We start from the raw sequence: 26,380 nt of genomic DNA, 5'->3' as shown, positions 1-26,380 counted from the left end.
CATTTTTAACATAGGTTGATAAATATTTGAGAAATTTCTGAATAGTCAGGAAACACTAGGTTGATTGACATTGGAAAAGTGAGGAAGCTTTGCACTTGAGGAAGGAAAGAATCCCAAAGGACAGAGGCCAGTGAGATAAGAGGCAGTGCAGGCTGAATTTCCAGAGGGGGTGGGAAAAGCTGCCAGAACATCATGATGGGGACTACCAAGAGAAGGAAGGATGCAGAGGATGTTGTAGGAATTATTTTGCAGGTAATGCAGCATGATTATTCTTTGGTGGTATGGGATTTGGGGAGTTTTTTGTTTGCTTGTTTGTTTGGCTGGTTGGTTATATTTCAGAGACACTAGTAAGATTTCAACTGCCTTTCTATATCTTCCCAAAATTAGGCTTGAGTGTCTTTCACTTTTCCTCTTTCTTTTTAAAACTTCAAAAAGTCTAATTAAATAATATAGGCTTATAGTGAAAGCTTTGTAAAATATAGGAGACTATAAAGAAGAAAATAAAAATCACCAATTTCCTTCCATAGAGACCTTCATTCTAATCTTTTTAGTATGCTCAGTCCACAACCACTTACCCTCATTTCAAAATTCAAAACAATCTGAAAACTGACAGTTTTGCCACAAAATCACTTTGGTGGCAAAAGCTGACCTGAACGGATATGAGCCTATTTATAGTCTTTATTTATTGCTATCTTTATGAATATTAATACTTTCATCTGCAATGTATTATATAATATATGAAATACTACCTTTCTAAAAGGTGGAAAATCCTGATTCCTGCAATGTATCTGACCCCCAAGGACTTTGAATAAGAGATTGTAGACCTATCTATATTAAAATTCATATATATGTATAATACATATATGTCATTTTATATCTCTATTTTTTAACAGTATATTGTATTTTATTGTCATTAAATATTATTGGGAAATAGTTTTTAATGGCAGCACAATGTTCCATCATGTTGATGCATTTTTGTCAATTCAGCCACTATCCTTTTGTGTATTTAAGACACTTTCAATTTTTCAATACTATAAATAGCACTAGATTAAACATCCTTGTATATGAGTCTTGATGTGTATCTTTTACTTTGTTTTTATGATAAATTAGTACATGTAGACTAGTTGGGACAAAGCATACAAACATTTAAAAAATTCATGATATATATAAAAAAAGGACTGCCAGTGTCTCCAGCTGAAATAAAAATGCTGTGATTCCCAATCCACACTTCTATCTTTTTTTTGAAACCAAACACAGATAACAAAAGCCTTTCTGTGTCCCCCATTTCTTGTCTGTAGGAAAAATGCTTCAGTCTTCTAGACTTTCCCTGAGTTCCAAAGGGCAGATTCCAACAGTTACTAATTAAGGAAGTGAGGGAATGCAGAAACAAAAGAAAAGCAGTCAGGAAACAGTAGTGCAGAGGGGGCAGAGTAAACATGGCATACCAGCAGGATGCGGAATTCGTGTCTCCTCACAACTAGGGCACCTAGCAGGCACTGGTGGGGGACCATGGACACCTAAGGAGATGGGAGGAACCCCCAGCGACTGGTAGGACACAGGGCATGGGGGGGCTTGAAGGGGGAGGAGAAATGGAGGTGGGACAGGAGTGGCACCCCTAAGGGGCAGCTGGGGAAGGGGAAGGGATCCCACACCCAAAGGGGGAAATTGGGGAACTATTGGGAGACCAGAGGATCAAAAGGGAGCATAGCCAGGCTTCCCCTGCCCGCTTGGGCCCCCAGGAACCTGCTGAGATCCTGAGCCTGATCCTCTGCCCACTGAGGCCCCCTCTAGCCATGTGGGTCCTGAGGAAGTGGGAGAGAGGAAAGGCGGAGCCAAAGTAAAGCCCAGACCTACAGGACCGGCACCCCTGAGGGGTGGCTGGGGGAGGGGAGGAGTTCCTACACCCAGAGGGACCCACCCACGGTTAGGGGTCCAGAGGTGACGAGGGAGACCCTAGGGGAGACAGTGGGGAAGGTTGCGAAGGAATGGAAGGGAACGCAGCCAGTGCTTTCCCTGTCCACTTAGGCACCAGGGAGGCTGTTGGGCTCCTGGGCCTAATCCTCTGCCCTTGGAGCCTTCCTCCTGCCACGCAGAACCCAAGACCCGCCCCTACACCCCCACCCAGGGCCCTACCTCTACACTCGGAGAACCCCTCCAACATGCTGGGCCTAAACGCCACCTGCACACCCTCACTCAGGGCCCTAATTCCCAACTCCGGAACTCCACACTCCAGAGGCCCTCCTTTCCACGTGCTGCCTCTCCCTTTCCCTTCAGGTCCTAAGCAGAGGCCCCACCCCACTCTTGAATATCGGCCGCCTAAGCCCCACCCCAAGACCTTTTCTGGCTACATGGATCCTGAGCCTCGGCCACGACACATGCACAAACGTTACCCCCTCCACCCACCTAGGTCCCACCCCACCTGAAGCCCCACCCCTGCCTAAGTTCCACCCCCACCTAAACTCTGCCCCCATAGCCAAGGCTTTTATATTTTTATTTATTTTCCTTTTTTCCCCCCACCCCACGCTTGAACTTCGCCCCACCTAGGCCCTGCCCCCAGGGCCTTTTCTGCTGTGTGGGTCCTGAACCTAGGCCCCCACCCCATGCTCAAACGTCATCCCCCAAGGTGCAGGTCCCACCTCACCCTAAACCCTGACCCTGCCTAAGTTCCACCCCCACCTACACTCCGCCCCCACAAGCAAGACTTTTTTTTTTGTTCTTTTCTTTTTTCCTCTTTTAGATTGGGGTTCTGTTTTACCTTGTTGATTCATTGTTGTTGATTCTTTTATATTTTTATCTTTCTTAATAAATCTTTTATTTTTCTAATTTTATTTTAGTCTTTATACTTTGTTATTGTTCTCTCCTTTTGGCTTGTCCCCCCCCAACCCCATTTTTTTTCTTTTTCCTGTTATAGTTCTATTTTACCTTGTTGCAGTTGTGTCAATTATAGTTTTATTTTTCCTAATATATTTTTTATCTTTCTAATTTTATTTTGTTTCTTATTCTTTGATATTGTACTGCTCCTTTTTCTCTTTCTTTTCCTTTTTTTTTTTTTTTTTTTAACCACACCACAAAACTTCTGGCATTTTGGTTTCCAGGCTGGATGTCGGGCCTGAGCTCCTGTGGTGGGACCTCCAAGTCCAAACCGCTGGACTAGCAGAGAACCTCAGACCCCAGGGAATACCAGTCAGAGTGAGGCCTCCCTGAGGTCCTCATCTCAGCACCAAGACTCAGCTCTATGCAACTGCCTGCAAACTCCAGTGCTGGATGTCTCAGTCCAAACAACCAGTAAGACAGGAATACAGCACTACCCATCAAAAAAAAAAAAAAAAAATTAAATGACAAAACAATATGTTACAGACGAAGGAGCAAGGTAAAAACCTACAAGATCAAATAAATGAAGATGAAATAGGCAACCTACCTGAAAACAATACAGAGTAATAATAGTAAACATGATCCAAAATCTTGCAAACAGAATGGAGAAAAAACAAGAAACATGTAACATTAAGGATCTAGAAGAACTAACGAGCAAACGAACAGTGATGAACACAATTACTGAAATTAAAAATAGAAGGAATCAATAGCAGAATAACTGAGGCAGAAGAATGGATAAGTGAGCTGGAAGATAAAGTGGTGGAAATAACTGCCAGGGAGCAGAATAAAGAAAAAAAGAATGAAAAGAGGACAGTCTCAGAGACCTCTGGGACAACATTAAACACACCAACATTCGAATTACAGGGGTTTCAAAAGAAGAAGAGAAAAAGAAAGGGACTGAGAAACTATTTGAAGAGATTATAGTCAAAAACTTCCCTAACATGGGAAAAGAAATAGTTAATCAAGTCCAGGAAGCACAGAGAGTCCCATACAGGATAAACCCAAAGAGAAAAATGCCGAGACATATATTAACCAAACTATCAAAAATTAAATACAGGGGACCTTCAATATGGTGGAGGAGTAAGACATGGAGATCACCTTCCTCCCCACAAATACATCAAAAATACATCTATATGTGGAATAACTCCTACAGAACACATACTGAACACTGGCAGAAGACCTCAGACTTCCCAAACGGCAAGAAACTCCCCACGTACCTGGGTTGAGCAAAAGCAAAAAGAAAAAACAGAGACAAGAGAATAGGGATGGGACCTGCACCTCTGGGAGGGAGGTGTGAAGGAGGAAATGTTTCCACATACTAGGAAGACCCTTCACTGGTGGAGAAGGGTGATGGGCAGGGGGAAAGCTTCGGAGCCACGGAGGACAGTGCAGCAACAGGGGTGCAGAGGGCAAAGCGGAGAGATTCCTGCACAGAGGATCAGTACCAACCAGCACTCACCAGCCTGAGAGGTTTGTCTGCTCACCCACCTGGGCAGGTGTGGGCTGGGAGCTGAGGCTCAGGCTTCTGAGTTCAGAACTGAGGAGAGGACTGGGGTTGGATGCATGAACACAGCCTGAAGGAGGCTAGTGCACCACAGCTAGCCGGAGGGAGTCCAGGAAAATGTCTGGAACTGCCTAACAGGCAAGAGAACATTGTTTCAGGGTGCACGAGGAGAGGGGATTCAGAGCACTGCCTAAACGAGCTCCAGAGACGGGAGCAAGCTGCAGCTATCAGTGTGGACACCAGAGATGAGCATGAAACGCTAAGGCTGCTGCTGCAGCCAAGAAGCCTGTGTGCAAGCACAAGTCAGTATCGACACCTCCCCTCCCAGGAGCCTGTGCAGCCCGCCACTGCCAGGGTCCCGTGATCCACGGACAACTTCCCCAGGAGAACACACGGAGCACCTCAGGCTATTGCAATGTTATGCTGGCCTCTGCTGCCACAGGCTCACCCCGCATTCTGTACCTCTCCCTCCCTGCAGCCCGAGTGAGCCAGAGCTTCCTAATCTGCTGCTACTTTAACCCAGTCCTTTCATGGCAGGGAACAGATGCCCTCAGGTGACCTACACGCAGAGGCAGAACCAAATCCAAAGCTGAACCCCAGAAGCTGTGACAACAAAGAAGAGAAAGGGAAATTTCGCCCAGCAGCTGAAGGAGTAGCGAATTAAATCTCCACAATCAACATGATGTACCCTGGACCTGTGGAATACCTAAATAGAAAACAAATCATCCCAAAATTCAGGCGGTGGACTTTGGGAGCAACTGTAGGCTTGGGGTTTGCTTTCTGCATCTAATTTGTTTCTGGTTTTATATTTATCTTAGCTTAGTATTTAGAGCTTATTACCCTTGGTAGATTTGTTTATTGATTTGGTTGCACTCTTCCGTTTATTTTTTTACATATGTATATGTATATATTTTTGCGTTTCCTCTTTTTGTGAATGTGTATGTGTATGCTTCTTTGTGTGATTTTGTCTGTATAGCTTTGCTTTTACCATTTGTCCTAGGGTTCTGTCTGTCCTTTTTTTTTTTTTTTAGTATAGTTTTTAGTGCTTGTTATTATTGGAGGGTTTGTTTTTTGGTTTGGTTGCTCTCTTCCTTCTTTTTTTTAATTACTTTTAATTTTTTTAGTATTAATAATATTTTTTAATTTTTTTATTTTAATAACTTTATTTTTTCTTTCTTTCTTCCTTTCCCTTTCTTTCTTTCCTTCCGTCCTTCCTTTCTTTCTTCCTTTCTTTTTTTCTTTCTCTCCCTTTCCTTCTGAGACATGTGCCTGACAGGGTCTTCATGCTCTGGCTGGGTGTCATATCTGAGCCTCTGAGGTGGGAGACCCAAGTTCAGGTAATTGGCCCACCAGAGACCTCCTGGCCCCACGTAATATCAAACGACAAAAGCTCTCCCAGAGATCTCCATCTCAACGCAAACACCCAGCTCCACTCAATGATTAGCAAGCTACAGTGCTGGATACCCCATGTCAAACAACTAGCAAGACAGGAACACAAGCCCACCCATTAGCACAGAGTCTGCCTAAAATCATTAAGTTCACACAAAACACAAAACCACACAAACACAACACCAGATGTGGTCCTGCCCACCAGAAAGACAAGATCCAGCCGCATCCACCAGAACACAGGCACCAGTCCCCTCCACCAAGAAATCAACACAACCCACTGAACCAACCTTACCCACTGAGGACAGACACCAAAAACAATGGGAACTATGAACCTGAAGCTTCGGAAAAGGAGACCCCAAACACAGTAAGTTAAGCAAAATGAGAAGACAAAGAAATACACAGCAGATGAAGGAGCAAGGTAAAACCCCACCAGACCAAACAACTGAAGAGGAAATAGGCAGTCTACCTGAAAAAGAATTCAGAGTGATGACAGTAAAGATGATCCAAAATCTTGGAAATGGAATGGAGAAAACACAAAAACTTTAAACAAGGACCTAGAAGAACTAAAGAGCAAACAAACAATGATGAACAACATAATAAATGAAATTTAAAACTGTCTAGAAGGAATCAATAGCAGAATAGCTGAGGCAGAAGAACGAATAAGTGACCTGGAAGATAAAATAGTGGAAATAACTACCACAGAGCAGAATAAAGAAAAAAGAATGAAAAGAGTTGAGGACAGTCTCAGAGACCTCTGGGACAACATGAAACGCACCAACATTTGAATTATAGGGGTCCAAAAAGAAGAAGAGAAAAAGAAAGAGAATGAGAAAATATTTGAAGAGATTTTGGTCAAAAACTTCCCTAATATGGGACAGGAAATAATCAATCAAGTCCAGGAAGCACAGAGTCCCATACGGGATAAATCCAAGGAGAAACATGCTGAGACACATTACTCAAAATTAAGATCAAAAATTAAATACAAAGAAAAATATTAAAAGCAACAAGGGGGGCTTCCCTGGTGGCGCAGTGGTTGAGAGTCTGCCTGCCGATGCAGGGGACGCGGGTTCGTGTCCCGGTCTGGGAAGATCCCACGTGCCGCGGAGCGGCTGGGCCCGTGAGCCATGGCCGCTGGGCCTGCGTGTCCGGAGCCTGTGCTCCACAACGGGAGAGGCCACAACAGTGAGAGGCCCGCGTACCGCAAAAAAAAAAAAAAAAAAACAAAAAAAAAACAAATAAAAGCAACAAGGGAAAAGCAACAAATAACAAACAATAGAATCCCCATAACGTTAACAGCTGATCTTTCAGCAGAAACTCTGCAAGCCAGAAGGGAGTGGCAAGACATATTTAAAGTGATTAAAGGGAAAAACCTACAACCAAGATTACTCTACCCAGCAAGGATCTCATTCAGATTTGACGGAGAAATCAAAATGTTTACAGATAAGCAAAAGCTAAGAGAATTCAGCACCACCAAACCAGCTCTATAACAAATGCTAAAGGAAGTTCTCTAGGCAAGAAACACAACAGAAGGAAAAGACCTACAATAACAAACCCAAAACAATTAAGAAAATGGTAATAGAAACATACATATTGATAATAACTTTACATTTAAATGGATTAAATGCCAACCAAAAGAATGTTTACAGATAAGCAAAAGCTAAGAGAATTCAGCACCACCAAACCAGCTCTATAACAAATGCTAAAGGAAGTTCTCTAGGCAAGAAACACAACAGAAGGAAAAGACCTACAATAACAAACCCAAAACAATTAAGAAAATGGTAATAGAAACATACATATTGATAATAACTTTACATTTAAATGGATTAAATGCTCCAACCAAAAGATATAGACTGGCTGAATGGATACAAAAACAAGACCCGTATATATGCTGTCTACAAATGACACACTTCAGACCTAGGGACACATACAGACTGAAAGTGAGGGGATGGAAAAAGATATTCCATGCAAACGGGAATCAAAAGAAAGCTGGAGTAGCAATTCTCATATCAGACAAAATAGACTTTAAAATAAAAACTATTACAAGAGACAAAGAAAGACACTATATAATGATCAAGGGATCAATCCAAGAAGAAGATATAACAGTTGTAAATATTTATGCACCCAACATAGGAGCACCTCAATACATAAGGCAAATGCTAACAGCCATAAAAGGGGAAATCGACAGTAACACAATCATAGTAGAGGACTTTAACACTCCACTTTCATCAATGGCCAGATCATGCAAAATGAAAATAAATAAGGAAACACAAGCTTTAAGTGACACATTAAACAAGATGGACTTAATTGATATTTATAGGACATTCCATCCAAAAACAACAGAATACACTTTCTTCTCAAGTGCTCATGGAACATTCTCCAGGTTAGATCATATCTTTGGTCACAAATCAAGCCTTGGTAAATTTGAGAAAATTGAACTCGTATCAAGAATCTTTTCTGACCACAATGCTATGAGACTAGATATCAATTACAGAAAAAAAAAACAAACTGTAAAACATACAAACACATGGAGGCTAAACAAAACACTACTAAATAACCACGAGATCACTGAAGAAATCAAAAAACACTTAGAAACAAATGACAATGAAAACACGATGACCCAAAACCTATGGGATGCAGCAAAAGCAGTTCTAAGAGGGAAGTTTATAGCAATACATTCCTACCTCAAGAAACAAGAAAAATATCAAATAAACAACCTAACCTACACCTAAAGCAATTAGAGAAAGAAGCACAAAAACAAACCCAAGTTAGCAGAAGGAAAGAATCATAAAGATCAGATCAGAAATAAATGAAAAAGAAATGAAGGAAACCATAGTAAAGATCAATAAAACTAAAAGCTCCTTCCTTGAAAGATAAACAAAATTGATAAACCATTAACCAGACTCATCAAGAAAAAAAGGGAGAAGACTCAAATCCATAGAATTAAAAATGAAAAAGGAGAAGTAGCAACTGACACTGCAGACATACAAAGGATCATGAGAGATTACTACAAGCAACTCTATCCCAATAAAATGGACAACCTGGAAGAAATGGACAAAGTCTTAGAAAAGCACAACCTTCTGAGACTGAACCAGGAAGAAATAGAAAATATGAACAGACCAATCACAAGCACTGAAATTGAAACTGTGATTAAAACTCTTCCAACAAGGGCTTCCCTGGTGGCGCAGTGCTTGGGAGTCCGCCTGCCGATGCAGGGGACACGGGTTCGTGCCCTGGTCTAGGAAGACCCCACATACAAATTCTTAGAAATGCACAAACTGCCAAGACTGAATCAGGAAGAAATAGAAAATATGAACAGACCAATCACAAGCACTGAAATTGAAACTGTGATTAAAAATCTTCCAACAAGCAAAAGCCCAGGACCAGATGGCTTCACAGGCGAATTCTATCAAACATTTAGAGAAGAGCTAACACCTATCCTTCTCAAACTCTTCCAAAATATAGCAGAGGGAGGAACATGCCCAAACTCATTCTATGAGGCCACCAACACCCTGGTGCCAAAACCAGACAAAGATGTCACAAAAAAATAAAACTACAGGCCAATAACACTGATGAACATAGATGCAAAAATCCTCAACACAATACTAGCAAACAGAATCCAACAGCACGTTAAAAGGATCATGCACCATGATCATGTGTGGTATATTCCAGGAAGGCAGAGATTCTTCAATATATGCAGATCAATCAACATGATACACCATATTAACAAACTGAAGGATAAAAACCATATGATCATCTCAATAGATGCAGAAAAGGCTTTCAACAAAATTCAACACCCATTTATGATAAAAACCCTTTAGAATATAGGCATAGAGGGAACTTACCTCAACATAATAAAGGTCATTTATGACAAACCTACAGCCAACATCGTTCTCAATGGTGAAAAACTGAAACCATTTCCACTGAGATCAGGAACAAGGCAAGGTACCCCACTCTCACCGCTATTACTCGACATAATTTTGGAACTTCTAGTCACAGCAATCAGAGAAGAAAAAGAAATAAAAGGAATCCAAATCGGAAAAGAAGTAAAACTGTCACTGTTTGCAGATGACATGATACTATACATAAAGAATCCTAAAGATGCTACCAGAAAACTACTAGAGCTAATCAATGAATTTGGTAAAGTAGCAGGATACAAAATTAATGCACAGAAATCTCTTGCATTCCTATACACTAATAATGAAAAATCTGAAAGAGAAATTATGGAAACACTCCCATTTACCATTGCAACAAAAGGAATAAAATGCCTAGGAATAAACCTACCTAAGGACACAAGAGACCTGTATGCAGAAAACTATAAGACACTGATGAAAGAAATTAAAGATGATACAAACAGATGGAGAGATAGACCATGTTCCTGGATTGGAAGAATCAACATTGTGAAAATGTCTATACTACCCAAAGCAATCTACAGATTCAAGGCAATCCCTATCAAACAACCAATGGCATTTTTCATAGAACTGGAACCAAAAATTTCACAATTTGTATGGAAACACAAAAGACCCGAATAGCCAAAGCAATCTTGAGAAAGAAAAACGGAGCTGGAGGAATCAGGTTCCCTGACTTCAGAGTATACTACAAAGCTACAGTAACCAAGACAGAATGTCACTGGCACAAAAACAGAAATATAGATCAATGGAACAGGATAGAAAGCCCAGAGATAAACCCACACACATATGATCACCTTATCTTTGATAAAGGAGGCAAGAGTATACAATGGAGAAAAGGCAGCCTCTTCAAAAAGTGATGCTGGGAACACAGGACAGCTACATGTAAAAGAATTAAATTAGAACGCTCCCTAACAGCATACACAAAGATAAACTCAAAATTGATTAAAGACCTAATGTAAGGCCAGATACTATCAAACTCTTTAGAGGAAAACATAGGCAGAACATTGTATGACATGAATCACAGCAAGAACCTTTTTGACCCACCTCCTAGAGAAATGGAAATAGAGACGAAAATAAACAAATGGGTCCTAATGAAACTTACAAGCTTTTGTACAGCAAAGGAAACCATAAACAAGAAGGAAAGACAATCCTCAGAATGGGAGAAAATATTTGCAAGCGAAGTAACTGAGAAAGGATTAATCTGCAAAATATACAAGCAACTCATGCAGCTCAGTATCAGAAAAACAACCCAATCCAAAAATGGGCAGAAGACCTAAATAGAAATTTCTCCAGAGAAGATATACAGATTGCCAACAAACACATGAAAGGATGCTCAACATCATTTATCATTAGAGAAATGCAAGTCAAAACTACAATGAACTACCACCTCAAACCAGTCAGAATGGCCATCATCAAAAAATCTACAAAGAATAAATGCTGGAGAGGGTGTGGAGAAAAGGGAACCCTCTTGCACTGTTGGTGGGAATGTAAATTGATACAGCCACTATGGAGAACAGTATGGAGGTTCCTTACAAAACTAAAAATATGACCCAGCAATCCCACTACTGGGCATATACCTTGAGAAAACCAAAATTCAGAAAGAGACATGTACAACTATGTTCATTGCAACTCTATTTACAATAGCCAGGACATGGCAGCAACCTAAGTGTCCATCGACAGATGAATGGGTAAAGAAGATGTGGCACATATATACAATGGAATATTACTCAGCCATAAAAAGAAATGAAATTGAGTTATTTGCAGTGAGGTGGATGGACCTAGAGTCTGTCATACAGAGTGAAGTAATCAGAAAGAGATAAACAAATACCATATGCTAACACATATATATGGAATGTAAAAAAAAAAAAAAGGTTCTGATTTACCTAGGGTCAGGACAGGAATAAAGATGCAGATGTTGAGAATGGACTTGACGACCTGGGGAGGCGGAAGGGTAAGCTGGAACCAAGTGAGAGAGTAACACGGACATATATACACTACCAAATGTAAAACTGACAGCTACTGGGAAGCAGCTGCATAGTGCAGGGAGATCAGCTTGGTGCTTTGCGACCACCTAGAGAGGTGGGATAAGGAGGGTGGGAGGGAGACACAAAAGTCAGGGGATATGAGGATGTACGTGTGCGTATAGCTGATTCACTTTGTTATACAGCAGAAACTAACACAACATTGTAAAGCAATTATACTCCAAGAAGGATGTTTAAAAAAAAAGAAAACAAACAATACTGCAGTGATAAAGTGTCCTAGTTCCTCCTAAAGCGATATGCATAACAATATATCTTTGAGTTCTTCTTACAGGAACTAATGCCCCCACCTAAGTGGAGGATGGTAACTTCAGGCTAAGTACATGATTCTCGGAACACCACCCTGTTACCTCACCACTAAGCAATCAAAAGAAAATCCCACACCTTGCAGCCCTCACCCCAAGTTTTGCCTTTAAAAACTCTTCTTCAGAAACAATCAGGAAGTTTGGGTCTTTTGAGCATGAGCCTCCCCATACTCCTTGTTTGTTCCTTGCAATAAACCTTTCTCTGCTCCAAACTCCAACATTTCAGTTTGTTTGGCCTCACTGTACATTGGGCACACAAGCTTGGATTCGACAGCAATTTGTGTTTAAATTTTATTTATGACATGCAGAAGTTTTAAAACTTCATCCAGTCAAACATCTTTTCCTCTGGTTTTGGATTCTGGTATTATGATTAAGAAAATCTTAGCCACCCCAATAGTATCAATATATTATTTTTTATTCTTTTATAGTTTAAAACATGTAAAACCTTAATCAACCTAGAATGTACTTTAGTCTTATGTGAGGTAAAATCCTTTCTTTCTTCTGAAGTTAACCTGCTATGCCAACAGTGATTATTGACTAATCCATTTTCCTTCCACTGATTTAAAATGTGAATCTTATCACAGTCTTATCACAAGCTATTGTATATACTAGAGTCTAACCTGGGGCCTTTCATTTTGCTCTATTGATCTGTTTATCTCCTCTGAGCCAGTTCTACACTGATTAAGTTACTGTCATTTGATAAATTTTTTAAAATCTGATTGGGCTTGTTCCATATTATTCTTTTTCCTTTTCAAGCTTTCTTGGCTATTTTTGTCCATTTATTGCTCTGGATGATAGAAGATCCCTCTACTGTCCAATTAGGGGAAAAATGCTATTGGAATTTCAATTAGACGTGCATTCAATTTATAGATTAATTTAGAGACTACTGACATCTTTACAATATTGAATCTTTATACTGGAAATGTGGTTTAACTCTCCATTTATTCTAGTCTACTTTCATGTCTCTAAGAAAGTTTTATAGTTTTCTTCTAATAGGTATTTTAAAGATCATTTCTCAGTTTTATTTTTATTGAGAGCGTGAATGGGATTTTTACATTTTATTTTACAAGCATGTTCCATTGATTTTTTAAATATATTTATTTTGTGACCAGCCACCTTATCGAACTATCCTGTTAAGTCTAAGTCTAATAGTTTTTCAGTTGATTCATTTGTGTTCCTTAGTTAGACAATTATGGTATCTGAGAATAATGATGATTTTTGTCCTTCTTTTCCAGTAGTTATATCTTTTATTTATGATTCTTACAATACATTAGCTATATCCTCCACAGCAATACTAAATGAAAGTGGTGATAGCAGACATCTTTATCTTGTTCCTGACTTTAACGGGCATATCTCTAGTTGTTCATCAAAAAGCATGAAGTTGTTTGAAGTTCATATTCATTGTCATATTATTACAATATTCTTCTATTCCCATTTATGTATTTATTTAGTTAGTTTTGGCTCCATTGGGTCCTTGTTGCTGCACACAGGCTTTCTCTAGTTGTGGCGAGCAGGGGCTACTCTTCGTTGTGGTGTGTGGGCTTCTCATTGCAGTGGCTTCTCTTGTTGCGGAGCACAGGCTCTAGGCATGTGGGCTTCAGTAGTTGTGGCTCGCGGGCTCTAGAGCTCAGGCTCAGTAGTTGTGGCGCATAGGCTTAGTTGCCCTGCTGCATGTGGGATCTTCCCAGAGCAGGGCTCAAACCCGTGTCCCCTGCATAGGCAGGCAGATTCTTAACCACTGCACCACCAGGGAAGTCCCTATTCCCATTTTTTAAAAACCAAATATGAATGTTGAATTTTTATAAAATGCCTTTTTAGCATTTATCGAGGTAATAATATGATAACTTAAGGAAAAGTCATTCACTTACTCCTGTGATGAGATTTCGTAATACTGTATCTTTCTCAGATTTGTCTATGCATCCTACTTGGTCAAGGCACATTATTAATTTCTGCATGTTATTTTAATGTTATGCAGAATTCTTCCTGCTTGCATTTTGGTTAAGGTCCTTACATGTATATTGATAAGTAGGATCAATCTGTGGTTTTCTTTTTTTTATACAGTGACTATCTTGGTCTGTTTTTGATATCAGGATAATGCTAGTCCCTTAAAATAAAGAGGAAAATGTATCCTCTTTTTTTTTTTTTTGCGGTACGCGGGCCTCTCACTGTTGGTGGCCTCTCCCGTTGCGGAGCACAGGCTCCGGACGTGCAGGCTCAGTGGCCATGGCTCACGGGCCCAGCCACTCCGCGGCATGTGGGATCTCCCTGGACCAGGGCACGAACCCACGTCCCCTGCAACGGCAGGCGGACTCTCAACCACTGCGCCACCACGGAAGCCCCAATATATCCTCTTTTTATGTGTTACGGAATGGAATATAGCAGTCAAAGTTTTAAAGGACTTAGCAAAAAAATCATCCAAGCCCAGTGTCTTTGCTGAGGTAATAATTTTTAAACTTCTAATTTTTTTCATCTTGATTATTCAGGTTTTTCAACATTTTCTGAGAAAATTTTGTAAATGTATATTTTTCTACAAATGTCCATTTTAATGAGATTTTAAAACTTTATTACTGTAATTATATACCATTATCTTATTATTTAACTATTTTCATCTGTATACTTTGTTATACCCATTTTCTCATTCCTACTTTTATATATTTGTGGGTTTATATTTTATTTGTTTGTCATTTTTCATTCATGTTTGGATTCTATTTTCAAATCCATCCTTCCTTGGGACCCCTTTCTCCTTCACCCAAGCTCCTAGTAGCATTTTCTAATGCTAAATCCATCTGTTTTCTCCCTCTTTCCCAGGCACCCAGTGTTTTTGTGCAGACTTTATCTTCTCTGAATCGCTCACCACAGAGCCTGACAGGTTCCACAGTGAGAAGTTTCCTTCTTCTCTTTTCTACAAAAATCTATTTGATTTGGTCCCATCCCTCAAATTGCTGTCAGGTAACTGTTTAATTCATCCACTAAAGGCAGTGAGAGGGAATAAAAGAGAAAGACCACTGAAGTGGGATTTGGAAGCCCAGAGATTAAGTCCTGAATCAGATATGTCACCAACTAGCTCTCTGGCCTTATCTCCAGACCTTACTTTCCCCAGCTGTAAAATAAGGTACTTGGATTTCAGGATTTCCAGAATCCTATTCACCTTGAGAATTCTATGATTATCCATTATCCAGTTATCCAAATAAAATATCTCTAGTTGAGATGAGATTAATATGTCATTCTGTCTACATAATGCTTTCATTTTCACAGCTATTTGGGGGATTTTTTTTAACCCAAAGCAGTGAACAACAAGATGCTTCCTAACATTCCTTAAAAATGAGCGAAGAGTTCTTTTTAAAATTCACTGGATCCCTCAGTGTCAAAATTAAATCTACTGTGTTTCCTAACAAGGCAACCAATAGAAGCTTGAACAATTTCTGGAAAAACTAAAGTAGTACCAAGAAATGGAATCACCAAATTGTCAGGCAAAGCAGTATGATAACATATAATAATACGAGGTGATAGCACCATTCTGGCCTTATGTATTTATTTAAAGTTATAGTTATAATTTCTCCCAAAGGAGACCTTGAGTTAATTTCTTAATTCTGTTCTTAAACCCTTGTCCTAGACAACAGCATTATTTTGAGGTAAACTTGAAAGGGTAACTCTAGTGGGAACTGCCCTTCTTCTAGGAACAGTATCCCATTTTAAGAAATGCCCTCCACGCTAGCTCCATATATGTGGTTCTTGCTATGAACCCATTTACACAGCAGCAGTTCACTGATTGGCCCAGAAAGGAGACATGACCAAAGCAAAACCAATGAACTTCTTCCTTGGATATTTGGACCTGGGACCAAGAGTAAGGGGAATTTCCCTGGTGAAACCAAGCAGGACCCCATGGGGCCATCCCAGGTACAAAAGTCCCTCTGTGTTCCCTGTTTTTTGAAAAATGTTTTAGTCTTGTAGGCCTTCCCTGAGTTCCAAAACACAGGGGAAGTAAGGGATATAGAAACAAAGGAAAAGCAGTTAAGCAAGAAAAGTAACGACAGCTTAAACAACAGTCAGTGATAAAACAAAGTCCTAGGTCCTCCTCAAGGAATATACATAACAATCTGATGCATACCTTTAAGTTATTAGGAAGAAACTAAGACCCCCATCCAGATGGAGGATGGTGACTACATGAAGACCACAAGCATGGAGACCCCAGACTGGTTGGAACCAGAGGTTGATGATTAAGATTTCCAAAACACCACCCTGTTACCTCACTATCAAGCAATCAGAAGAAAGTCATGCATCCTGCAGCTCTCACTCCAAATGTCACCTTTAAACACCCTTCCCTGAAAGCCTTCTGAGCATGAACTGCCTATTCTCCTTGTTTGGAACCTGCAGTAAACACTGTACTTTCCTTCACCACAACCTGGGTCAGTAAATTGGCTTTGCTGCGTGGCAGGTGAGTGGACTCAAGTTTGGTTCGGTAACACTGGGAGTGCTGAACGTACTGAACATGTAGGTAGTGAAGCTCATGAGCCAACAGAAGCCATGAGTTCTGTCACATGGAGATCGGTTGTGGCAAGACAGGAAAAAAGGAATCTATATGCAGAGAGAAGTGGGGCATAGAAGCAACTGGACAAAGATCCATGGAGGAGTCGATCTCAAAGAGATTTTCTAACTCTAAGGCTACGAGAGAAACACTGCTCTTAGACTAATGCAGATGACTGGCATGATGCAGTGAATGTCAGAGCAAAACACCCTACTTTAAAGGTGGTTAACGAGACTTAACCATGACTACTTGCCAACAGAACATGGGAGCTCTCTGCATTGGGTGTCAGTGTTCAGACAGAAGAAAGAGGCCATTCAAATATGGATCCATATAGAACATAGAACAGTGTGGTGCCAATGAACAGAGCAAAGTCAGATGAGAAAAGAGGGGTGAACACAGATCATGCTATCATAAGTTAACAGTTTACAGGAGCTTCTTAGTGAAGAGGGACATGTGGGAACTACTTAAAGATGACTAAATTAATTTTGTATCATGTTTACATTAACTAGATAATAAGTTCAAGGTTTCATTTCATAGAGTAGATTTAGGGATTCATAATCAATCACTTTGGTAATCTTTATAAAGACATAAATGAATTAACCCTACAAGGTATAGTTATAACGAGCTGAACCTGGATGATCCCAAATGGCAAATCCAACAACATTCAGATTTTCAGCACATTAAGAATAAACCGCCCAATTCTATAAAACATTGAGAAAAGAGCTAACACCTATCCTTCTCAAATTCTTCCAAAATATAGCAAAGGGAGGAACACTCCCAAACTCATTCTACGAGGCCACCATCACCATGATACCAAAACCAGACAAACGTGTCACAAAAAAGGAAAACTACAGGCCAATATCGCGGATGAACATAAATGTAAAACTCCTCAACACAATACTAGCAAACAGAATCCAACAGCACATTAAAAGAATCATACACCATGACCAAGTGGGATTTATCCCAGGAATGCAAGGATTCTTCAATGTACGCAAATCAATCAATATGATACACCACATTAACAAATTGAAGGGGAAAAACCATATGATAATCTCAATAGATGCAGAAAAAGCTTTCGACAAAACTCAATACCCATTTATGATAAAAACTCTCTAGAGAGTAGGCATAAAGGGAACCTACCTCAACATAATAAAGGCCATATATGACAAACCCACAGCGAACATCATTCTCAATGGTGAAAAGCTGAAACCATTTGCTATAAGATCAGGAACAAGACAAGGTTGCCCATCTCACCGCTACTATTCAACATAGCTATGGAAGCTTTAGCCACAGCAATCAGAGAAGAAAAAGAAATAAAAGGAATCCAAATCGGAAAAGAAGATGTAAAATTATCACTGTTTGCAGATGACATGATAATGTACATAAAGAATCCTAAAGTTGTTACCAGAAAACTACTAGAGCTAATCAATGAATTTGGTAAAGTAGCAGGATACAAAATTAATGCACAGAAATCTCTTGCATTCTTATACACTAAAACTGAAAAACCTGAAAAAGAAATTATGGAAACACTCCCATTTACCATTGCAACAAAAAGAAGAAAATACCTAGGAATTAACCTACCTAAGGAGACAAAAGACCTGTATGCAGAAAACTATAAGACACTGATGAAAGAAATTAAAGATGATACAAACAGATGGAGAGATAGACCATGTTCCTGGATTGGAAGAATCAACATTGTGATAATGACTATACTACCCAAAGCAATCTACAGATTCAATGCAATCCCTATCAAACAACCAATGGCACTTTTCACAGAACTAGAACAAAAAATTTCACAATTTGTATGGAAACACAGAAGACCCCGAATAGAAAAAGCAATCTTGAGAAAGAATGACAGAGCTGGAGGAATCAGGTTCCCTGCCTTCAGACTATACTACAAAGCTACAGTAATCAAGACAGTATGGTACCGACACAAAAACAGAAATATAGATCAATGGAACAGGACAGAAAGCCCAGAGATAAACCCAGGCACATATGGTCACCTTATCTTTGAAAAGGAGGCGAGAGTATAAAATGGAGAAAAGACAGCCTCTTCAATAAGTAGTGCTGGGAAAACTGGACAGCTACATGTAAACAAATTAAATTAGAACACTCCATTACACTATATACAAAAATAAACTGAAAATGGATTAAAGACCTAAATCTAAGGCCAGACACTATACAACTCTTAGAGGAAAACATAGGCAGAACACTCTATGACATAAATCACAGCAAGATCCTTTTTGACCCACCTCCTAGAGAAATGGAAATAAAGACAAAAATAAACAAATGGGACCTAATGAAACTTACAAGCTTTTGCACAGCAAAGGAAACCATAAACAGGAAGAAAAGACAGCCCTCAGAATGGAAGAAAATGTTTGCAAACGAAGCAACTGAGAAAGGATTAATCTCCCAAATATACAAGCAACTCATGCAGCTCAATATCAAAAAAACAAACAACCCAATCCAAAAATGGGCAGAAGACCTAAACAGACATTTCTCCAAAGAAGATATACAGATTGCCAACAAACACATGAAAGGATGCTCAACATCACTAATCATTAGAAAAATGCAAATCAAAACTATGAGGTATCACCTCACACCAGTCAGAATGGCCATCATCAAAAAATCTAGAAACAATAAATGCTGGTGAGGGAGTGGAGAAAAGGGAACCCTCTTGCACTGTTGGTGGTAATGTACACCGATATAGCCACTATGGAGAACAGTATGGAGGTTCCTTAAAAAACTAAAAATAGAACTACCATATGACCCAGCAATCCCACTACTGGGCATATACCCTGAGAAAACCAAAATTCAAAAAGAGACATGTACCACTATGTTCATTGCAGCACTATTTACAATAGCCAGGACATGGAAGCAACCTAAGTGTCCACTGACAGGTGAATGGGTAAAAAAGATGTGGCACATATATACAATGGAATATTACTCAGCCATAAAAAGAAACGAAATTGAGCTATTTGTAGTGAGGTGGATGGACCTAGAGTCTGTCATACAGAGTGAAGTAAGTCAGAAAGAGAAAAACAAATATCATATGCTAACACATATATATGGAATAAAAAAAAAAAAAAAAAAAAGGAAAGTTCTGAAGAACCTAGGGGCAGGACAGGAATAATGATGCAGACATAGAGAATGGACTTGAGGACAGTGGGAGGGGGAAGGGTAAGCTGGGACGAAGTGAGAGAGTGGCATGGACATATATACACTCCAAATGTAAAATAGCTAGTGGGAAGCAGCCGCATAGCACAGGGAGATCAGCTCGGTGCTTTTTGTCCACCTAGAGGGGTGGGATAGGGAGGGTGGGAGGGAGATGCAAGAGGGAGGGGATATGGCCTTATATGTATACATATAGCTGATTCACTTTGTTATACAGCAGAAAGTAACACACCAACATAAAGCGATTATACTCCAATAAAGATGTTAAAAAAATTTTTTTAAATAAACGTCCCGCCTTTAAACAGCCATCCCAGAAGAAGATGGCTCATTCTTGATAAGACGTGCTCTGCATCACTCAGGTCCTTGTTCTTTAGTCCTGCTGACTCGCAACTTATGTGTTTATAACTCCTTGCCCTACCTCCTCCCCCTGGAATAACTTTCCTTCTCTCCACCACCACCTCTCAATTTTTATGTATATTTTAGATACTACTCAAAATATCATCATTATTACCCCATGCAGTCTGGCTAGGTCTGGATCTTATGATCAGGCATGTCTATATAACTCTGTTACAACAGTTTGTCACATTGTCTTCTATTAACTTTTTACACATCTGTCTTTCCCAGCTATGTTGTATTCATCTCTGTACTCCCTGAATCTAGCACACTGCCTATACTAAGGGGTTACCGAATGAAAGCATGAATGAATGAATCCCTAAATTACTATGCATGACAATAAAATGGTTACAGTTTTTCAATTTGTGACAAAATAGGCATTGTTATAAATCTATATAGACATGGCAATAAAACTTGCTCTTGAATGTTCATTCTTGCTACTCTGTTATCCATGTAGTATGGACATCTGCTTACAACTTAAAAGAAAATCAGAGGGCCGCCTTCAAGATGGTGGAGAAGTAAGACGTGGAGATCACCTTCCTCCCACAAATACATCAAAACTACAACCACATGTCAAACAACTCTTACAGAACACCTACTGAATGCTGGCCGAAGACCTCAGACTTCCCAGAAGGGTCTTGGTGCTCTGGCCAGGTGTCAGGCCTGAACCTCTGAGGTGGGAGACCTGAGTTCAGGACATTGGTCCACCAGAGACCTCCTGGTCCCACGTAATATCAAATGGCAAAAGCTCTCCCAGAGATCTCCATCTCAGCGCTAAGACCCAGCTCCACTCAATGACCAGCAAGCTACAGTGCTGGACACCCTATGCCAAACAACTAGCAAGACAGGAACACAACACCACCACCACCATAACACCACCACCAACATAAGCAGAGAGGCTGCCTAAAATCATAATAAGTTCACAGACACCCCAAAACACCCCACTGGGTGTGGTCCTGCCCACCAGAAAGATGAGATCCAGCCTCATGCACCAGAACACAGGCACCAGTCCCCTCCACCAGGAAGCCTACACAACCCACTGAACCAACCTTACCCACTGGGGGCAGACACCAAAAACAATGGCAACTATGAACCTGCAGCCTGTGAAATGGAGACCCCAAACACAGTAAGTTAAGCAAAATGAGAAGACAGAGAAATACACAGCAGATGAAGGAGCAAGGTAAAAACCAACCAGACCAAACAAATGAAGAGGAAATAGGCAGTCTACCTGAAAAAGAATTCAGAGTAATGATAGTAAAGATGAACCAAAATCTTGGAAATAGAATGGAGAAAATACAAGAAACATTTAACAAGGACCTAGAAAAACTAAAGAGCAAACAAACAATGATGAACAACACAATAAATGAAATTAAAAATTCTCTAGAAGGAACCAGTCGCAGAATAACTGAGGCAGAAGAAGAGATAAGTGACCTAGAAGATAATACAGTGGAAATAACTACTGCAGAGCAGAATAAAGGAAAAAGAATGAAAAGAATTGAGGACGGTCTCAGAGACCTCTGGGACAACATGAAATGCACCAACATTTGAATTATAGGGGTCCCAGAAGAAGAAGAGAAGAAAGACAGGGACTGAGAAAATATGTGAAGAGATTGTAGTTGAAAACTTCCCTAATATGGGAAAGGAAATAGTCAATCAAGTCCAGGAAGCACAGAGAGTCCCATACAGGATAAATCCAAGGAGAAACATGCCAAGACACATATTAATCAAACTATCAAAAATTTAAAAAAAAGAAAAAATATTAAAAGCAGCAAGGGAAAAGCAACAAATAGCATACAATAGAATCCCCATAACATTAACAGCTGATCTTTCAGCAGAAACTCTGCAAGGCAGAAGGGAGTGGCAGGACATATTTAAAGTGGTGAAAGGGAAAACCTACAACCAAGATTATTCTACCAAGCAAGGATCTCATTCAGATTCAACGGAGAAATTAAAACCTTTACAGGTAAGCAAAAGCTAAGAGAATTCAGCACCAATAAAACAAGATCTACAACAAATGGTAAAGGAACTTCTCTAGGCAGGAAACACAAGAGAAGGAAAAGACTTAGAATAACAAACCCAAAGCAATTAAGAAAATTGTAACAGTAACATACATATCGATAATTACGTTAAATGTAAATGGATTCAGTGATTCAATCAAAAGACATAAACTGGCTGAATGGATACAAAAACAAGACCTGTACATATGCTGTCTACAAGAGACCCACTTCAGACCTAGGGACACATACAGACTGAAAGTAAGGGGTTGGAAAAAGATATTCCATGCAAACAGAAATCAAAAGAAAGCTGGAGTAGCAATTCTCATATCAGACAAAATAGACTTTAAAATAAAGACTATTACAAGAGCAAAAGGAGGACACTACGTAATGGTCAAGGGATCAATCCAAGAAGAAGGTATAACAACTGTAAATATTTATGCACCCAACATAGGAGCACCTCAATACATAAGGCAAATGCTAAGAGCCATAGAAGGAGAAATTGACAGTAACACAATAATAGTAGGGGACTTTAACACCCCACTTTCACCAATGGACAGATCATCCAAAATGAAAATAAATAAGGAAACACAAGCTTTAAATGATACATTAAACAAGATGGACTTAATTGATATTTATAGCACATTCCATCCCAAAACAACAGAATACACTTTCTTCTCAAGTGCTCATGGAACATTCTCTAGGATAGATCATATCTTTGGTCACAAATCAAGCCTTGGTAAATTTAAGAAAATTGAAATCATATCAAGTATCTTTTCCAACCACAATGCTATGAGACTAGATATCAATTACAGGAAAAAATCTGTAAAAAATAAAAACACATGGAGGCTAAACAGTACAGTACTAAATAACCAAGAGGTCACTGAAGAAATCAAAGAGGAAATCAAAAAACACCTAGAGTCAAATAACAATGACAACACGATGACCCAAAACCTATGGGATGCAGCAAAAGCAGTTCTAAGAGGGAAGTTTATAGCAATACATTCCTACCTCAAGAAACAAGAAAAATCTCAAATAAATAACCTAACCTACACCTAAAGCGATTAGAGAAAGAAGAACAACAAAAGAACCCAAAGTTAGCAGTAGGAAAGAAATCATAAAGATCGGATCATAAATAAATGAAAAAGAAATGAAGGAAACAATAGCAAAGATCAATAAAACTAAAGGCTCGTTCCTTGAGAAGATAAACAAAATTGATAAACCATTAGCCAGACTCATCAAGAATAAAAGGGAGAAGACTCAAATCAATAGAATCAGAAATGAAGAAGGAGAAGTAACAACTGACACTGCAGGAATACAAAGGATCATGAGAGACTACTACAAGCAACTCTATGCCAATAAAATGGACAACCTGGAAGAAATGAATGAATTCTTAGAAAAGCACAACCTTCTGAGCCTGAATCAGGAAGAAATAGAAAATATGAACAGACCAATCACAAGCACTGAAACTGAAACTGTGATTAAAAATTTTCCAATAAACAAAAGCCCAGGACCAGATGGCTTCACAGGTGAATTCTATCAAACATTCAGAGAAGAGGTAACACCTATCCTTCTTAAACTCTTCCAAAATATAGCAGAGGGAGGAACACTCCCAAACTCATTTTACGAGGCCACTATCACCCTGATACCAAAACCAGACAAAGATGTCACAAAAAAAGAAAACTACAGACCAATATCACTGATGAACATACATGCAAATATCCTCAACAAAATACTAGCAAACAGAATCCAACAACACATTAAAAGGATCATACACCATGATCAAGTGGGATTTATCCCAGGGATGCAAGGATTCTTCAATATATGCAAATCAATCAATGTGATACATCATATTAACAAAGTGAAGAATAAAAACCATATGATCATCTCAACAGATGCAGAAAAAGCTTTGGACAAAATTCACCACCCATTTATGATAAAAACCCTCCAGAAAGTAGGCATTGAGGGAACTCAACTCAGCATAACAAAGGCCATATATGACAAACCCACAGCCAACATTGTTCTCAATGGTGAAAAACTGAAACCATTTCCTCTAAGATCAGGAACAAGGCAAAGTTGCCCACTCTCACCACTCTTATTCAACATAGTTTTGGAAGTTTTAGCCACAGCAATCAGAGAAGAAAAAGAAATAAAAGGAATCCAAATCGGAAAAGAAGAAGTAAAGCTGTCACTGTTTGCAGATACATAGAGAATCCTAAAGATGCTACCAGCAAACTACTAGAGTTTATCAATGAGTTTGGTTAAGTAGCAGGATACAAAATTAATGCACAGAAATCTCTTGCATTCTTATACACTAATGATGAAAAATCTGAAAGAGAAATGAATGAAACACTCCCATTTACCACTACAACAAAAAGAATAAAATACCTAGGAATAAACCTACCTAAGGAGACAAAAGACCTGTATGCAGACAACTATAAGACACTGATGAAAGAAATTAAAGATGATACAAACAGATGGGGAGATATACCATGCAGACATAGAGAATGGACTTGAAGACTTGGGGAGTGGGAAGGGTAAGCTGGGACAAAGTGAAAGAGTGGCATGGACATATATGCACTACCAAATGTAAAATAGATAGCTAGTGGGAAGCAGCCACATAGCACAGGGAGATCAACTTGGTGCTTTGTGTCCACGTAGAGTGTGGGATAGGGAGCGTGGGAGGGAGACGCAAGAGGGAGGAGATTATGGGGATGTATGTATACGTATAGCTGATTCACAGCAGAAACTAACACACCATTGTAAAGCAATTATACTCCAATAAAGATGTTAAAAAAAAATCACTATATGGTAGATGAGTGTGTTCCTCTCTGCACAAAGATATCTATATCACACACTCACTCCAGGAGATCTGAAAGGGGAGGAAAGAAGGAGTTTAATAGTTTTCTAATATTTATGAATTTTATCAATATATTTATAAGAATAAGCTATAAATTTATGAAAGGCAAAATTTGAGGCAACAATATGGAGGTTTTGCTAAATTTCATAGGTTGCTGATCATACCCAGCTTCAGTTTCTTGGCCAATGCGTCAACTTGAATTGTGGGATCAGATCCCATGGACAGAAAACATATCAGAGGTGTTCGTGTATCACTTTCTTCCCAAGTTTTCTCCAGATTTAAGATAACTGGTTCTGTGTACTTTTCCTCCAAAGAATCTGCAATATACTTTCTTGCTTGAAAAACAGTACGGTCTGGGCACCAAGACCTAGAAATGCACACATGTAAGAGGAAATAAATTCAGGTTTTAAAAATTCTATCTAATGCTAAGCACACAAAGCACACATAGTTAGTTAGCAAAAGGATAGTGAGCTAATCCTCCTTTATGCAGATATGTGTAAGATGGATGGCAATGTTTTCTATCCTTGGATGAATGCAAGTTTATTCATGCAGTTTTGATGCTAGGCATTGGCAAGGAGTAGGTCAGGGCCAGTTCTGTTGCCAATCTAGAAGGGAACTTAGAAGTCAACTGATCCAAACGTCTCATTTTCAGAGGAAGCAGCAACTACTCTGAAGCTTTAGTTATTTTCTTTTTAAAACACATCAGTGATTATCCCTAGTAACTAAGCTATCAGCTTCAGGTAAGCAATTCCTCATTCAAACTAATACACAGGAGCACATTCATTCTTTGACAAATATTTATGGAGTGAATACTATACATCAAGCCCTGCTCTTGATGCCAGGGACTCAGCAGGGATGCAAGGGGAGGTGTCCCCTGCCAGGTCCAGTACATGATGGGGGCTGGCCTGCTGCATACTCGAGGTTCTACAGTCTTCAGAGGGAGATAATATGTCAATGGTGTTAGAAGTAGCTTGATCAGCAAGCATTTATTTAATACCATCTGTGTAGACTACACTGTAGCAGGTTCTACACACAATGACACATTAAATAAATGTCATTTGATATTTTTAGATCACAGACAAACTCTATGGATTCTTCTTTGTTAGTAGATTGCATTATTCATTTGACATGGATTCAATTTTAAAATGATGGATATAAGACACATCTATTCTAATAAAATAAAAACAGATAGCCATTTTGCAGTCTGCAGGTCCTGAGGTCATCACTGCTGACACCTCTGATCACTCTCAAAGAGTGACAACAACCAGGAAACAACTTTTCTAAGAAAACTCAGGGGTATAACATTAGGAAAGACAAAAACATCTCCAATATAATCCGACATCTTTTTGTTATTCTTTTCGTGGTTTCATCTCCCCCAACTCTACCCTTCTGTGTTGCCCACCACACACACACACCCT

The 26,380-nt window shown here is 39.4% G+C and overlaps 1 protein-coding gene across 1 annotated transcript in view; it reads right to left on the bottom strand.

Annotated features, from left to right (window-relative positions):
* The window catches only part of DNAH8 (dynein axonemal heavy chain 8), a 332,081-nt gene that overhangs the window by 81,639 nt on the left and 224,062 nt on the right, over positions 1–26,380 (bottom strand). Inside the window, exon 81 of the mRNA XM_007458310.1 lies at positions 25,127–25,329. Coding sequence (XP_007458372.1) covers positions 25,127–25,329 — 203 coding nt within the window. The remainder of the gene's footprint in view (positions 1–25,126; positions 25,330–26,380) is intronic.

This window comes from Lipotes vexillifer, unplaced genomic scaffold (genome assembly GCF_000442215.2).
Source record: "Lipotes vexillifer unplaced genomic scaffold, Lipotes_vexillifer_v1.1 scaffold4, whole genome shotgun sequence".
In the NCBI taxonomy this organism is placed as follows: Eukaryota; Metazoa; Chordata; class Mammalia; order Artiodactyla; family Lipotidae; genus Lipotes; species Lipotes vexillifer.
Note: the sequence above shows the minus strand (reverse complement) of the source record. Positions and strands in the feature narration are given on the sequence as shown.